Source organism: Halichoerus grypus, chromosome 4, assembly GCF_964656455.1.
Source record: "Halichoerus grypus chromosome 4, mHalGry1.hap1.1, whole genome shotgun sequence".
Lineage (NCBI taxonomy): Eukaryota > Metazoa > Chordata > Mammalia > Carnivora > Phocidae > Halichoerus > Halichoerus grypus.
In genome coordinates, this window is record NC_135715.1 from 186,851,331 (window position 1) to 186,866,798 (window position 15,468).

At 42.5% G+C, this 15,468-nt stretch overlaps 1 protein-coding gene across 9 annotated transcripts in view; it reads left to right on the forward strand.

The window, feature by feature from the left end:
- The window catches only part of GIGYF2 (GRB10 interacting GYF protein 2), a 146,869-nt gene extending 133,582 nt beyond the window's left edge, over positions 1 to 13,287 (forward strand). For 5 of the 9 annotated variants that reach the window (XM_078071460.1, XM_078071459.1, XM_078071464.1 and 2 more), the window contains 6 exons: positions 751 to 951; positions 1,070 to 1,275; positions 2,465 to 2,619; positions 4,188 to 4,354; positions 6,848 to 6,995; positions 11,447 to 13,287. In XM_078071460.1, coding sequence (XP_077927586.1) covers positions 751 to 951; positions 1,070 to 1,275; positions 2,465 to 2,619; positions 4,188 to 4,354; positions 6,848 to 6,995; positions 11,447 to 11,514 — 945 coding nt within the window. In that variant the 3' untranslated portion in view covers positions 11,515 to 13,287. Of the gene's footprint in view, positions 1 to 750; positions 952 to 1,069; positions 1,276 to 2,464; positions 2,620 to 4,187; positions 4,355 to 6,844; positions 6,996 to 11,446 lie in introns of those variants that run through there. The other 4 variants (XM_078071462.1, XM_078071463.1, XR_013447430.1 and 1 more) reach the window with 4 other exon arrangements.
- The last annotated feature ends 2,181 nt before the right edge of the window (positions 13,288 to 15,468 follow it).

The following is a 15,468-nucleotide window of genomic DNA, read 5'->3' on the forward strand; positions in this document are numbered from 1 at the left end:
CTGTATATACAACACCTTGATGGGCTTCGCTGTAATGATCTCTGGCAGAACTGTTCTGTTGGGGGAGTCCTCCCATCTCTTCGTATCTATAGGTGTATTCTTTTGTGCTGGGGGGTCACCTTCCCCACAGAATAATCACCGATCTGGCTCACTCTCTAAAGAGGAATGTTTCAGTTTTCTGCTAGGGAGAGAAATAGATAGCGGCCCAGCTGCATCGGGTTACGGAGGCAGTCTGGGGTCTTCCTGTTACTTTTTACAGACTTTCAGGCAGTTTTCCCTCTATTACCCACACTTCTAATTACTGAGTTTTCTAGATGAATTGGCCTGTTTTTGAGCTTCCTTTACTTAGGTTTCAACTTACTGGGTCTATTCCCTTGGGTGTCGTTATTTGTCTGCTTTTCAGCCTTTAGGATCTATTCTGTTCTTTTTGTCCTTATGGGTTTATACTTTATAACAGTATATTTTTTTCCTGTCCTTTTGGTAGGGCTTTAGGAAGTTCATATGTATTTCATTTCTGTGCCTAACCAAAAGTACTACTTAATTTTTAAGAAGTAATTCTGCATTTGACCTTTTTATTCTCTCTTAGTACCTCTGGCAGTTTACATCTTTATTTGCAGCAAAGTAGCTCACCCTTTCGGTGTTTAACTTCATGTAGCTCTTACTTATTTGCATTCCATTTACCACACTGGGTAGTAGTACCTAGTATTTTTGAAGACCAGAACGTTAAGCCAGCTTACTGTTGTGCAACAGCAGAGGCGCCAGCAGAGGGAGCTGATGAAGGCTCTCCAGCAGCAGCAGCAGCAGCAGCAGCAGAAGCTCTCCGGCTGGGGGACCGTCAGCAAACCCGCGGGCTCTGCCAAGTCGCTCCTGGAGATCCAGCAGGAGGAGGCCAGGCAGATGCAGAAGCAGCAGCAGCAGCACCAGCAGCCGAGCAGAGCCCGGAACAATACGGTGGGTTCATCCTCCTAAGCACTCACGGTATGGGCTGGTGTGAGGAGTTCTCTTCTCTGACTCTGGACCCTCTTCTTAGTATTGTTAACCACATCATTTGTCTCTTCTTCTTTAACAGCATTCCAACCTGCACACCAGCATTGGGAATTCTGTTTGGGGCTCTATAAATACTGGCCCCCCTAACCAGTGGGCATCTGACCTAGTCAGTAGTATCTGGAGTAATGCTGACACTAAAAACTCCAACATGGGATTCTGGGATGATGCAGTCAAAGAGGTGGGACCTAGGAATTCTACAAATAAAAATAAAAACAACGCCAGTCTCAGGTAGGGCTCAAAATGATCAAACCTACGCTTCTTGGAGGGTTGGGGGACGGGGCATGTGGGGAGTGGGATACTGGGTGGGCAGGGAAAGATAGTTATTTAGTTTTTGCTTATTTTCATCTGTGTCCAAGCATGGGAGATTGTAGTTTGGTGATTGCTTTCTTCCCCATGGAAACACATCTGTATTATTACTAGGGGCTCTTTGTACTGCTGGGCACTTAGTCCATTGCCTGTCACGTGGTAACCACTTAATAAATATTAGGAATAGTGTATTTTTGTTGTTGAACATTTCTCCAAGATCCTCTGTAGATCTTAGCATTTTTCTCTAAATTTATATTTTTTTAAGTTAGCTAGACTATAGTGAGTATTATAAACACCTCTCTAATGACCTTAAACCTATATATTTTTATGACAAATTAGTTACACTTCACCTTTGTCTTTCTTTCCTCAGTATGCAGTGTTAATGAATGAGCATGGGTTTTAATGATAAATATGTGAACTCAGTTCCCAGCACTGCCACTTACTAGCTGTGTGACCTGTGTGACCTTGGGCAAGAGGGAACCTCTTTGAGCCTCAGTTCCCTCATCTGTAAAATGAAGATAATAATGATGACTTCATGGGTGTAGTTGTACAGATTGAATGCACACGAAGTAGTTAGTGACGTGCCTGGCACATAGTAACTACTTAATAAATGGTAGTGTTATCAGATTGTTTCTTCTTGTTTGAGGGTCTAAAGTATTAAGAATAGGACTCTAAACAACTGTGAGCTTATTGAGCATCTTTGCCAGGCACTGTGCTCTAGGCCTTTGCATACAGTATCTTGATTCCTTATGATAACCCAAAGAAGTATTAGTACCATTTTACAGATGAGTAAACTGAGGCTTAGCAAAATTTTAAAAATTCACCAAAGGGCACGTTGGAAGAATTTAATCATTTCTCTGGCAAGAAGCCCTATCTTCACAAATGAGAATGTATTAGCTGAGGCTAGTTTGTAAGAGGATATTAAGTTCCCCCGGCCCCAATCCAAATATTTGAAGTTGTTTTTTTTTTTTTAATTCGTTTTTGGACCCAAGCATCGGATTACTGGACAGCCATCCGGTGTTGCCAGGACATTATCTGTTTATGGTGTTGTCGTATAATCATATAGTAACAGTGTCTGGGAATATAATATCGCCCTATTGTTTTGCTTCAGTAAATCTGTAGGTGTGTCTAACCGGCAGAATAAGAAAGTAGAAGAAGAAGAAAAGTTGCTGAAGCTCTTTCAGGGAGTAAATAAAGCCCAAGATGGATTTACCCAGTGGTGTGAACAGATGCTTCATGCCCTTAATACGGCAAATAACTTGGATGGTAAGAATTGGGGAGGGAAACCCAGCATGTGGAATGGCAGAGCAGGACCCACAAAGAGGTTGACAGGTTGGAATGATGGGCCAAAACTCAGGAGGTGAAAGCTAATGGAGATCAAATCCTATATCTACCATAAGAACTTGACTCTTTAACAGTATTATAAGTACTACTTGTGAGAAAAGTCCTGTAGTATTGTACTCAAATAGGTTCTCAGTGGTTGCCAAAAAGTAAGTGGAATCTCAGGCTGTCTTAGTAAATGTGCAGGATAGAGGAGGTCATAGTTCCATACAGGTCATTTTATGGGGGACATAGCCAGCCAGGCCAAGTCCAAAGAAAGGTAACTCATGGTGGAGACAGAGGTCATCCTGGGCAAGAGAAGGCTGAGGTGATCTTTCCCTTCCTGCTTTTGGGGGCGGGGGTGGGAATCATGTGCCAGAGCAAGTAGACTTATTTTATGCACAATGAAACTAGGACCAGTGAGTGGAAATGAAAAGGTTTCAGTGCAATTAGAAGAAAAACTTGCTAATTGTTACTTGATCACAAAGAGAATTCTCTGCCTTAGATGGAAGTGAATCCCTGCCCTGACCCCAAATGTTTGAACCAGAGACCAGTCAGCTTGGTGTGGAAGATTTGGATTCCTATAACTGATAGGCTGATTTGAACTTATCCACTTCCAATGTCTTAACTAAAACCAAGGATCTTATAAAAACAGAATAGTAAAGGAATGGAAGAATTCCTTTGCAGCATTGTAACAATATCTTATGGTCTGAAAGAGCCAGGGGGAAAATAATAAATAATAATAAATAATGGCCAGCTACCATTCATTAAGCACCTATCATGTGCTAGGCACTTTTTAGCAGTTAGCATAGGTTATTCCAGTTACTTAATTTTTGCAGTAATTTCATAAGATACCTTTACAATGTGATATTATCCCCATTTTATAAATTAGGAAACAGAGGCTCAGATTGGTTAAATAACTCATCAAGGTCACACAGCGAGCAAATTTCAGAGTCAGGATTTTAACCCATGTCTGTCTAACTCTGATACTTGTGCTTTTTCTGCTGTACCACACTGCTTGCATATTCCATTTAATTCCTCTCTAAACATATGATATCTCAGTGAAGTGAAAGTTCCCGGAGGGTACGGCTGTATTTTTAGTATCTGCCATGGTGCCTGATGCACATCATAGCACTTAATAAATATTGATTGAATTTAAGGAAAGAAAGAATGAATTTCCAGATAACTTCTGTCTTAGGCCAGCAGTTGTTTTTAGTCAACGTAACATGCAGTTTTTACCAACATAGCGTTTAGTGAAACTAAACATGCGTGATGTGTCTTTGACTCTGTGCTATTTGAGATAATTTGGGGCATTGCAATGACAGTGGGCTTTTTTTTTTTTTTCTCTCCTCTGCAGAGTAGGTTAAAGAATATTTAACACAGTAGCTGCATACCTTTCAAGTTTGCATCATTAGAGTCGGCAATAGGTGTGACAGTATAATAAAAACTGACGCTGAGTCTTTGCATGTGATATTTCATTGTTACTCTTTGTCTTCTCCCCTCTCATGTTGCAGTTCCCACTTTTGTTTCTTTCCTGAAAGAAGTAGAATCTCCTTATGAAGTCCATGATTATATTAGGGCCTATTTAGGAGATACCTCTGAGGCCAAGGAGTTTGCCAAGCAGTTCCTCGAGCGCCGCGCCAAACAGAAAGCCAGCCAGCGGCAGCAGCAGCAGCAGCAGGTACGAGGCGGTGGCGTTGGCGCCGTAGCCCTGCGAGTGAGTAGTAATACCCTGGAGTACGGAGCAGCCAGAGGAAGGAAAATTAAAAGATACTGTTTTTGTACATCCCATGATCATAGCTTCTTAAAATGTGGTAGATTTCAAATGATATGTCCAGAGACTTTTGCGAATTTCCCAAATAGCAAACGAAATCATTCTCTGTTAGGCGTACTAGTTGCGTTTTCCTTGGTTCGTATATGTGCCTCAAATTGCAAATTCCAACTTGTCACAGACCTGTACATTTTTTTGGATAGTTAAAACCTACAGATGTTAAATTTCGAGTGCTCAGGATGCACTGTACCCAATACTGACAATACCATAGCATGCCAGACACGTCAGATGTTGTTGATGGGGATGTAAAAGGTACAATCAGTTCTCATTATTTGTGGTAGTTATGTTTTGTAAAGCCCTGCTAAAGCTGAATTAGCGAATACTGAACTATTGCTCCAGGGAGAACATCCAGTTAGATTTCTGGAACCTCTGATCACAACATTTTTGTCAGCTGGTCAATATGTTACTTTGTTTTATGCGTGTTTCTGTTTAAGATGCCTTATTTAATATATTGTTGATTCCTTAACATTGAACTCATGGCCAGCAGCACTAGAACTGACACTTGAGTGAAGCTTATCTAGCACATGCATTTTTTTGGCACACCAGGCAGTACTTAATACTTGGGGGCCATTTTATTTTATTTGTTAGATTTTGTTTATTAGAGAGAGTGTACGCACAAGAGGGAGAGAGCGGGGGCAGAGGCAGAGGGAGAGGGAGAAGCAGACTCCCTGCTGAGCAGGGAGCCCAACCTGGGGCTCGAACCCAGGACCCTGGGATCATGACCTGAGCTGAAGACAGATGCTTAACTGACTGAGCCACCCAGGCGCTCCTCTTGGGGGCCATTTTAAACAGTGACAGCACCAACAAGCATAAAATGTGAACATCAGTACACTACGGAGACTGAAAAAGATGCTTGTTTACTATATGAGAACTGAGACAAGAGGGCAGAATACTGCCCTGTTCCACCTCAACTGGGAATGTGTTCCTCAGGCAACTCAGATTTTTCACTGCTCTGGACATTGGCTTGTTCAGGAAAACCATAAAAGCACCGCAAGTTTTGATTTTGGGGTTACAAATAAATTACAGCCAGTAAGTGAATTTGCAAATATGTAATCTGTGAATAATGAGGATCAGTTGTACAAGTTTTCTGACAGATGAGATGGCAAAGCTCACGAAGAGCTTAAGAATATTCATATCCTTTAATTCTATAATTCTGGTAGAGATAGTTTTGTTATAGCGGTCATTTCTGGGGATATAAAAGATATAGTGAAGTACATGGCATTTGAAATCCATTTGGGGCGCCTGGGTGGCTCAGTCGTTAAGCGTCTGCCTTCGGCTCAGGTCATGATCCTTGGGTCCTGAGATTGAGCCCCGCATCGGGCTCCCTGCTCAGCGGGAAGCCTGCTTCTCCCTCTCCCACTCCCCCTGCTTGTAGTCCCTCTCTCGCTGTGTCTCTCTCTGTCAAATTAATAAACAAAATCTTTAAAAAAAATAAATAAAAATAAAATCCATTTGAGTAGATGGGCTAACAGGGATTAAGTGAAAAATGTCAACATAAACAGCACTAGGAAAAATAATCAGAAGGGAAGACATCGTATAGCAATACAGAAAGTTTTTATGTTTGTGAAATGGCTGCCCCTGTGTGCTGAAATTGGAAGTTGGGGCCCACTAGGCGTGCACATGGGCATGTAGCCAGGCTCGTCCTTCCGCAGTGCTTTCTCCACTCTTCCTCCTCATTCCCCACCAGCACTACCTGTGCCTTCAACTAGCTCATCGAATCTGATCCCAGTTTAAAATGAATTGCTCTAATAAGAGCAACAGGTAAGTGTAAATGGCTGGTAGACTATTTCATAGTTGAACCAGTTGGTAGAAAGTGTATGGATATTTGGGGACCAGATTTCTTCTAGGATTGCCCATAGGAATAAAGTACATGATACTAATTTTGTTTGGTAACATGCTGCCAGCTAGTCTGCAGGCTGTTCTTTCTGTCCTAGGGCTCAGAGACAGAGGAACCTTATGCTTTGGTAGGTGAGGGGTGTAAATTGCTGGAGTCCAGAGGTCTGTTGGTGATTATTTGCTGTATATTTAATTTCCTAGTAGATGGTGCGGACTCCATGTGTACCAGAGAGGTTTTGATGGCTGTGTAGTCACAATGGGATGAAAACCTGGAGCTACCAGGATGGGCCTTTTGGAGACCCAGAGCTTAAATGGGATGTCTGAATCTAAATGAAGGGAAAGGGTGGCTTAGTGGACTCTTCTTGGTTTCATTATTACCAGAATCCATGATAAGGCTTCTGTTTTTAATCTTATGCTTGATAAGGTGAGGGCCAATCAACCATTTTCTTAGAGTGGGCCACACTTGAATCCACTGTGTAACCTCAGTTGTGACATCTTATCTCACAGGACTCTGTGTGGGGAATGAACCATAGTGCACTCCATTCAGTATTTCAGACCAATCAAAGCAACAACCAACAATCCAATTTTGAGGCCGTACAAAGTGGCAAGAAGAAGAAAAAGCAGAAGATGGTCCGAGCAGATCCCAGTTTATTAGGTGAGCAAAAGCCTAAAGTCTCAGGTGGGTGTTGGAGGTGTGCAGGTTATAGCAGTATTATATGTGAGTCTCCTGGTGGAATGTTTTTCATAAGGGGAAATATTTCTTACATAAAATTAATGTTTTTAAACAACTTCGAAGTAGGTAATATTTACTGGGCCCATCAGTACAAGAGCAATGCCTCATATGCTATAGGGAACAAGAAAAGTAATTACTTATACTGTGTGGTGCTTTAAACTTTGAAGCCTTATTTCATATATAATAGGAATTTCCCTAGAAGGCCTTTCAGTTTAGTTGGAAAATAATGCTAATGGAGAAAAGGAAAAGTTGTAAAATTTAAATGCTGATTTATATAGAAGCTGACCATAAATCCAATCAGGTATTCAAACAACTAATATTTGCTGATACCCATTACATATGTGTATATATACCTGTGATTTTCAGAGTCACTCTGCATTATGAGATCATGTTCCAGTTTACCAACGAGTAAACCAAGGCCCTTAGGGTTTAGAACATTTTCCAAAGTCACCCAGCTGTTCAGCAGTGGGGCTGGGATTTCAGAGGAGGCCTGTTTTCCTCCCACTTTTCTGTTAGCCACAACTATTCTCGTCTGGCGTTGAGAACCAGAGTCTTCACACAAGGCAGCTTCATGGAAATGGTGACACCAGAACTGGGGCTTTGAAAGACTGGCGGGAAGGACAGACAGTGAGTGGTGTTTCTGGAATAATAAACAGTCTAGGCAAAGCAGATGCAGGCTGTTTGTGTTTTTTAAATTGGCCCAACAGCCTCACAGACAATGATGAAATTAAAATGATTCTCTGTTGATGAATGTAGAGTATTAAAAGCCATGCTGTCCGGAGTAGAATGATTATATTGGCAAAGATGGCAGGTTGGGATGTTGGCCCACGCAGGAGGCAGAGTGGTTAGGAGGCTGCAGTGTAGACCAGGTGAAAGATCCTGGTGGCCTGGAGAATAGGGTTTTGGCATTAGAGATAGAGAGGAGTTAGATGGGTTTTAGAAACTTAGGGGACTGAATTGGCAAGACAAGAGGAATGGAAGGGTTTAGGCAGCAGGATGGGTAGTGCTGCCATTTGCTAAAAGGATGAGCCCTGGAAGATGGAGCAGGCTTATGGGGTAATGATACGGAGTTGGAAGTATGTTGGGTGGGTCCAGTGTGAAATGCCTATGAGACTTCAAGTGGAGATGCCCTTGTGAAAGAGCAGAGAGCACAGCAGGAGGGGGATTGCCATCCTACCCTGCCCTCCGTAGGGTCCCTGCCTTCCCTCATAGGTTTCCTACTCTGGAGAAAACAAAATGTCAGTAACAGAAACCTAACTTTGAGGATTGCCCTTTGGAACTGGGGCCTGAAAGCTGGCTTGGGAACAGAGAGAGATCTGGTGAAATTCTGTTTTCTTCTGCCTCAGAATTGTTATTTATTTATTTATTTATTTTGTCTTAGAAATTTATGTTAAGAGTAGATGGAACCAGTCTAACATTTTATCCAGTTTTGACAGAAGTGGGTAAATATAGATTTACAAGTGTTCCTGAAATTCTGGGTGTGGATTCTGGCCAAGAAGCCCTTGTTGCTCTTCAGCTGTGGCACTGGAAGGGTAGGCTGCAGGGAAAAGGTTCCTCTGAAAATGAGGTGTAAAGCTCTGTGAGTTGAATATTCAATCTGACTCCTAATGAAAGGGACTTAAAACACTCTTCAGGGGAATGAGAGGTTTTTTTAGGAATAGAGTTTAAGGAATGTATGTATGTTGAAGGAACAGAAAAAAAAATATATAAGGGAAAGGGAAGTAAAAGTTCAACAGAATATTGAGAAAACTCACTTGTGTAGGCTTGGACCTTTTTTTTTTTTTTTTAAAGATTTTATTTATTTATTTGACAGAGAGACACAGCGAGAGAGGGAACACAAGCAGGGGGAGTGGGAGAGAGAGAAGCAGGCTTCCCGCGGAGCAGGGAGCCTGATGCGGGGCTCGATCCCAGGACGCTGGGATCATGACCTGAGCCGAAGGCAGACGCTTAACGACTGAGCCACCCAGGCGCCCCTAGGCTTGGACCTTTTTTATGAAAATTTCTGCTCAACTAGATCTCTCTCTGAAAATTCCTCTGATAATTACTAACTTCTGCCCCTTACTACTCATTTCCACTTATTACTACATTTAATTGATTTACAGATTGAGAAAAATTAATAAATGTCCACCAGTCACAGTTTGCCAAGCACAGAATGAGACAGTTCTAATTTGATCCAAAAGCATCCATTGAGAAAGTAGTCACTGATCAAAAGAGAACTTTGCTTCTAAAACAGACCATCAGAGAGGCCCAGCCTCATTTTAATGATCCATCACTTCCATTGTGCTCTGTGTCTTCCTGTAGTGTTTAGAGCTACCAGGTGCCAGTGTGAACCAGCGTCCCTTATTTGGATATGATAAATAGTCCACACACAATGGCATTTTCCTCCTGTCATACTTTACAGCCTCTCAAACCTTAAGAAATCATACGAGTGAGACGTAGTCAGTTCTGATCCTAATAACAGAATGTAGTCTTTAGAGCCAGGCACAGTGGGCTTAAATCCTCCTTCTTGCCTTGTACTTCATGGTATCCCAGAGCTTTCCCGTCTGTCAAATGTGGAGTAGACGTGCTTTTATGACTGGTCAGTGAGACTGTGTCTGCTAAAAGCTTAGCCCAGTAAGCCACATACTGCAGTCATGAACAAGTAACTTTTTTGGGGGGGAGGGGCGCAGGCTGCTGCTTTTTTCCTGTCTTTGCATGATTAAAATTTAAGTTTCTTTGTGTGTGTATTTTTAAGTTTATTTATATGAGAGGGCACAAGCGGGGGGGGGGAGGGGCAGAGGGAGAGGGGGAAGCAGACTTTCTGCTGAGCCAGGGAGCCTGATGCGGGGCTCGATCCCAGGACCCTGGGATCATGACCTGAACGGAAGGCAGATTCTTAACCAACTGAGCCACCTAGGCGCCCCGTTGTGTTTTTATTACATTTCTGCTTTTATCACATGTAGCTCGTTTTTATCACAGTTCATCCGTTCCTGAGATACATGTGAAGTCAAAACCTTGCTTCAGAATAGAGTAATAGCTCATTTCATAGGCTGTTTGGTTTTTAAGTTTTAGTACTTACCTAATTAAACTGTTATTTCCAAATAGGGATACTAAGCCTTTCATTATTTTTAAGGGAAAAGGTCTTGTGGGTTGTGGCAATGTTGTTGATGGGTAGAGCTGAGGCTGGGGTTTGGAGCCCTGGCCTCTCCTAGTCTTAGGCCTTGTAAGCAGCTTGTACCATAGCTTCCTTGGTTAATAAATAGTCACATTTATGTTTTCAAATGATATTTTGAGTCAAGAATATAATATAAATAAGCTATTTTTATTATATAAGACTTTATTATTGGTACATTTAAAATGTGTCTTTGTTTGAAAACTTGAACATTTAAAGAGCAAAAAGGAGGGGGCAGAACACAAGTAGTATTAACTGCTTTTAGATAGGAGAGCATTGCCTGTTTCCTTTTTGATATTCAAATAGCAGCTGAAACAGTTTGAGATTTCATTTAGGGTGGATGAACTGAAAGCTCTTTGGGAGTCGTTCATTCCAAGGAAGCCGTGTTAATACTTTTTATCAATCTTTGATTATGGCGTTACAGAAAAATGACATACGTGTGGCTGATGGGATTAGGTGTTTGTGATTACTGTTCCTGCCTTCGGTGGTGGTGCGAATACTGCTTTCTCTAAACCAGATTGCATTTTGGTTAATCAGTATGGCTAACCGAAATCCTTTCCTTTGCAAGCCTACCTATAATAGGTTGAGTTGAACAAAGTACTTTAAATCTTTTTGTGCTGTCTACCCTGTGAGAAAACATCTGAGGGCTATAAGGATCTGGTAGTGGATCTTCCCTGAAGCCTCCTACCCTCAAATAGCAAAAGCCAGAACTTTGAAAAGGTTTTTGACCCAATGAGTGGGAAAAATGTATTCCCAATAGTTAGTGGGACTGAAGTAGTATTACTCACACTTAGATTTCACAGTCATATGGTCAGGTAGTTACAAAGTACTTGGTATGTGTTATTCCTGTCCTTCCCCTGCCCCCCATCTCTGTTAAGATTCACCTCCCGAATGAACTTTCCCCACTAGCCAGCCTCACTGGGCTTTAACACGTGCTCACAGCCCAGATTCTTCTCAGGAATCTCTAACGCACTAGTTTGGAATTCTTTTTTTCCCTCCCTACGTAATTATACCAGAACCCTAAGAAATAAATAAAAACGAAGAATGTCTCATTGGAAGAGCAGAATACTGCTCTCTGACCTTTATCCTTTCTTCTTCTTCCTTTCTTTAGTATCTCTATGGCATGCTAAAGCAGGAGAGACTTCTATTCCAGCCCACTGTCTAGAATTTGAGCCCCATGGTTGTCTGGATGTGGTCACTCATTGCCAATTTTTTCCGGCAGGGTTTTCAGTCAATGCTTCATCAGAGCGACTCAATATGGGTGAAATCGAGACTTTGGATGACTACTGAGCACCTGCCAGTGGACTGGCGTTCCTTCTCCTCTCTGCTGACCATGGATTCTCCACCTTTGGACACAACACTTACTCACCATTTACTCTATATCACTCTGCAACAAATCACAGAACCGATCATCTCAGGCTTTTTCTTCTAGCCCTTTGTGTCCAAGATTCTTTAAACTGTTTTTGTTGGTGAGCATCTCAGACTGTAGATAAGTGGACCGGACCCTGTGTCTTGGGGGTGGCAGTTGGGATTACTCCCCAACAAGGCTGATTTTGGGCAGCACCTGTTTCCTGTGCCGTGATTTCATCTACTGTGTCCCAGAAAGTGTGTTGGGATCTGCCAATAGCTATTTACTTTCTTATGTCACTTTTTTCCTTTCTATATTCTTTTTCTTCTTCTTTTTAACCCCCCATAAGGGCAAGGGGTCTAACTGGTGCAGTCATGAAGAGAGTTAATGGTAACAGACATTGACCAGCAACACCATGCCACGGACTGTGACTTTTGAGTGTCCAACAAGACAGTCAGAGCGCCCCCCAGTCTGAAGGTCGCATTGCCACTGCTAACTTTGGGATTGCATCAAAGAGGCCCTGAGTGGGGTGGAGTTTAGATTGGATTGGTTTGATGTTGCACACCCCTCGCCTGTTCTTTCTGAGCATCCTTTTGGAGAAAGGATTCATGTTTTTCTTCATTAGATAGTGACTTCCAAGCAAGCTGACTTCTCCCCTGGCATTCTCCAACCTGATTGGACAAAGGAAACCCTATGGCCTGGGAGAAGGACTTATTCTTAATTTTTCCTTTCTTACAAAAACTGATTTTTCCCATAAATATTTTTACTTCAGAGGACTAGGACCAGTTTGTTTTGGGCCTTTCTGCTGAAAATTTGTCTCGTTTAAGAGGCAGCTAGGATCTTTACCATATGTATGAATTTGTGTAATTTCATTTTGGATAGGGATAAACTTTTGCTTCTGATAAAAGCCCGGAATTTCATCTGGTTCCTCAGAGCATTACGTGTGTGTCTTGCTGTGGCCCCAAAAGGTTTTGTTTAAAGATTCTGAAATGGCAAGTTGCTTGCCTTTTCTGAAAAGAAAACATACAAAACCTAACCATCTTTAAGACCTTCATCCATGGAAACCACTACACAGGAGAATGCAGTGGGATGGAGGGGATGGGAGAGAATGGGAGAAGAGAAGCCTGCTTCTGGCTTCTGATCATGGCCTCCTAATACCCCTTCACTTCAATTATAAATGTATTCAAGCCCTATTTATAAACCAGTACTCTTCCTGCCTCCCCCAGCCCCCTGCAGAACATCACTCTGGAATTGCCAATCACACTTTGGTCTGGAGCCATTGGACCATCCGTCCCTGTGTGAGAAGTGCTGTGGTTTGGGTGGCTCCTGGTAGAGCACCTTTTCTTTCTGTCATCATTGCCTGAAGAAGGCTGGAGTTGCTCTGAGAGCATTTTGGTTTTGGCTGATTATATTTGGTTTCTATTTTTATTCTTTTGGATCACCATTCTCCCTATCCCTTCTTGCCTCCCTCGCACCCTCCCTCCCAAACATGTACAATAACTATACAGAGACTGCTACAAACTTGTATATAGTTTTTGGATCAAATAGCATGAGGAGATGGGGAACCATTAAAAGTTGGGACTCCTGCTCTCCTTTGCTTTGTAAATTCAAAAGTGGGGGGTGGGGAAGAGGGATAGTTAAAATGTTTACAAAACTTTAAGCTCCCTCGGAACTTTTGCCAGTGTGGAGGAAAATAAAAAAGAACTTAAATAAAACATGGTGGTATTCTGTCTGAGCGCACCTCTTCTACTCACCTTTGTCAAGGCTAAGTCTTGCACTAAACCGTTCTCTTGGCACCATGAAGAGGCTCCAAACACATGAGCACCCGAGACATGGAGGCAGCCATGGCTTTTCCTGCCAGCCTATGGAACACTGGCTGGTTCTGTATTTGGGAATGTGGAGGTCAAGATAAACCCGGGTAAGTTTGACCACATGTCTTTACTCCTTTCACTGTCCCTTTCTGCTGACTCGTGGATCGTCTCCTACCCTTATACCACAGACACACCCTCTGAATGTGCCTTCCAGAGCCTGCCCACACCTTCCAAACTAGACTCCACTGTGTGCTTGTGCCGGAAAAATAAAAACAAATACGAAATTAAAACACAAACATTTGGGGTGGGGTAGGTGGATTTGGGGTAGCAAAGTCATCTTTATCACAGAACATTCCATTTACTTAACCAAGAACCTTGCTTCTACTTGAGGAATTTCCCACTTAGTGGAAAGAAACCACTCTTCCCCAGGAATGTTCTTCTGTCTCAGTCCTGCTCTTTTTCACAGTCTCATCTGTTCACTGACTTCCAACCACCACGTTATGTCCTTTTCTATAAACTTACTTGCAAATTATCTTAACTCTCGCTGAGTTTTAAAGTTATTTGTTTTGTATGTGGTTTGCTTTTACTTATTTTAATTTGGAGGCTTAAACATACCCAAACAAGATAGCTTTCCCCTAGATAGTCGGTGTTCTGGTTACTGTTGCCTAACAAATTACTCCAAACTTACTTAAAACAACCCCTTAATTTTGTTGGTAATTTTATGAGTCATGATTTTGGGGAAGGGCTCAGCTGGGCAGTTCTCCCATGGGGCCTCCTCTGATTGTGGTCAGATGTCAGCTGGGGCTGTAATCTTGGGAAGGTTCGATAATGGTGGCTGGCTAAGATGGATCAGTCGTGTGACTGGCAGTTGATTCTGGCTGTTGGCTAGGAGCTCAGCTGGGTTCATGGCTGGAGGAACTATATATTCCTCTTCAGCAGGATATTTTCAGAGTAGGTGGGCTTCTTAGGCGGCAGTTGGCTCCCCGCCAGAGGAGAACCAAGCAGAGTTTGCATCACCATCTCTGACCTAAACTCAGAAGTCACATAGTGTCACTTCTCTGATACTTTTATTCTGTCAAAGTCCCCACACACCCACTGAGACTCAGGAGGCTGGGAACACGGGACCCTCTCCATCCTTGATGAAAGAAATAAGGTCACGTTGTAGGAAGAGCATGTGGGGTGGGGGATGTCGTTGCCACTTTGGGTAATTATCTGTATGAGTTTATGCATATACATCAAGGAATTTTCACTCTCTGGTTCTAAGTTGGATTATTTTTTAATTTCAGGATAGATAATAGTACTTCTGGCTTTATCTTAAATAGTTAATTTTTCTCTTAGGCAACCATTTTATAAAGAGGTATTAGTGTGTCCTTTCATAAACACTATTTTTTAAATTGATCAGATAAAGAATTTGGAATTTGTTTTATACAAAATGCCCTCTGCATTATTAATAAGAATAAAAAGTCTGTGTATGATGGACAGAAATGCTACCGTGGAGTGAAGCGGTCTCTCCTGTGCTTCCAGTGTGGGAAGTAGAACTCCTCACGGGAGCATCAGGCATGCACATTCCAAACAGAGTGCGTTACAGCCAGGAGCACATCCCCCATGGAAGTTGGGCTCCTAGTTGATAGGTTTCATGGAGCAAAAAGAAATAGCCCAGCTCTGGAGATGGCTTTGACCCTGCTTGAGTGCAGGCAATTCCTAATGAGGAAGCTGCACTGCTTGCTGGGACGCTAGGGAGCCTGGGAACCTGGAAGCAGCCGGATGTGTGCTGTTTATTTTAGGGATGTCATTGGATGTCCTGGGAATGAAGAACCTATACAGCTCTTGGTAGTGCCAGTTCCAGACCAGGAACCTTCGAGAGGAGAGTTTCCCTCCAGAGATTAATTAGTGGGAATGTTTTGCAACTAAAACAGTATAGCCATGCTTCACTGTATGGGAGGAACAGCACAGAGATGCTGGGAAGCAAGGGAAGAGAAGTGGGCCCTTTCCCTCATTGTTGCTCTGTAGCCTAGAATCTATCACTGCCCGCGTTTCGTTGCTGGCAAAGGGATGACATCACGAGGATGAAACTCAGAATAGCTT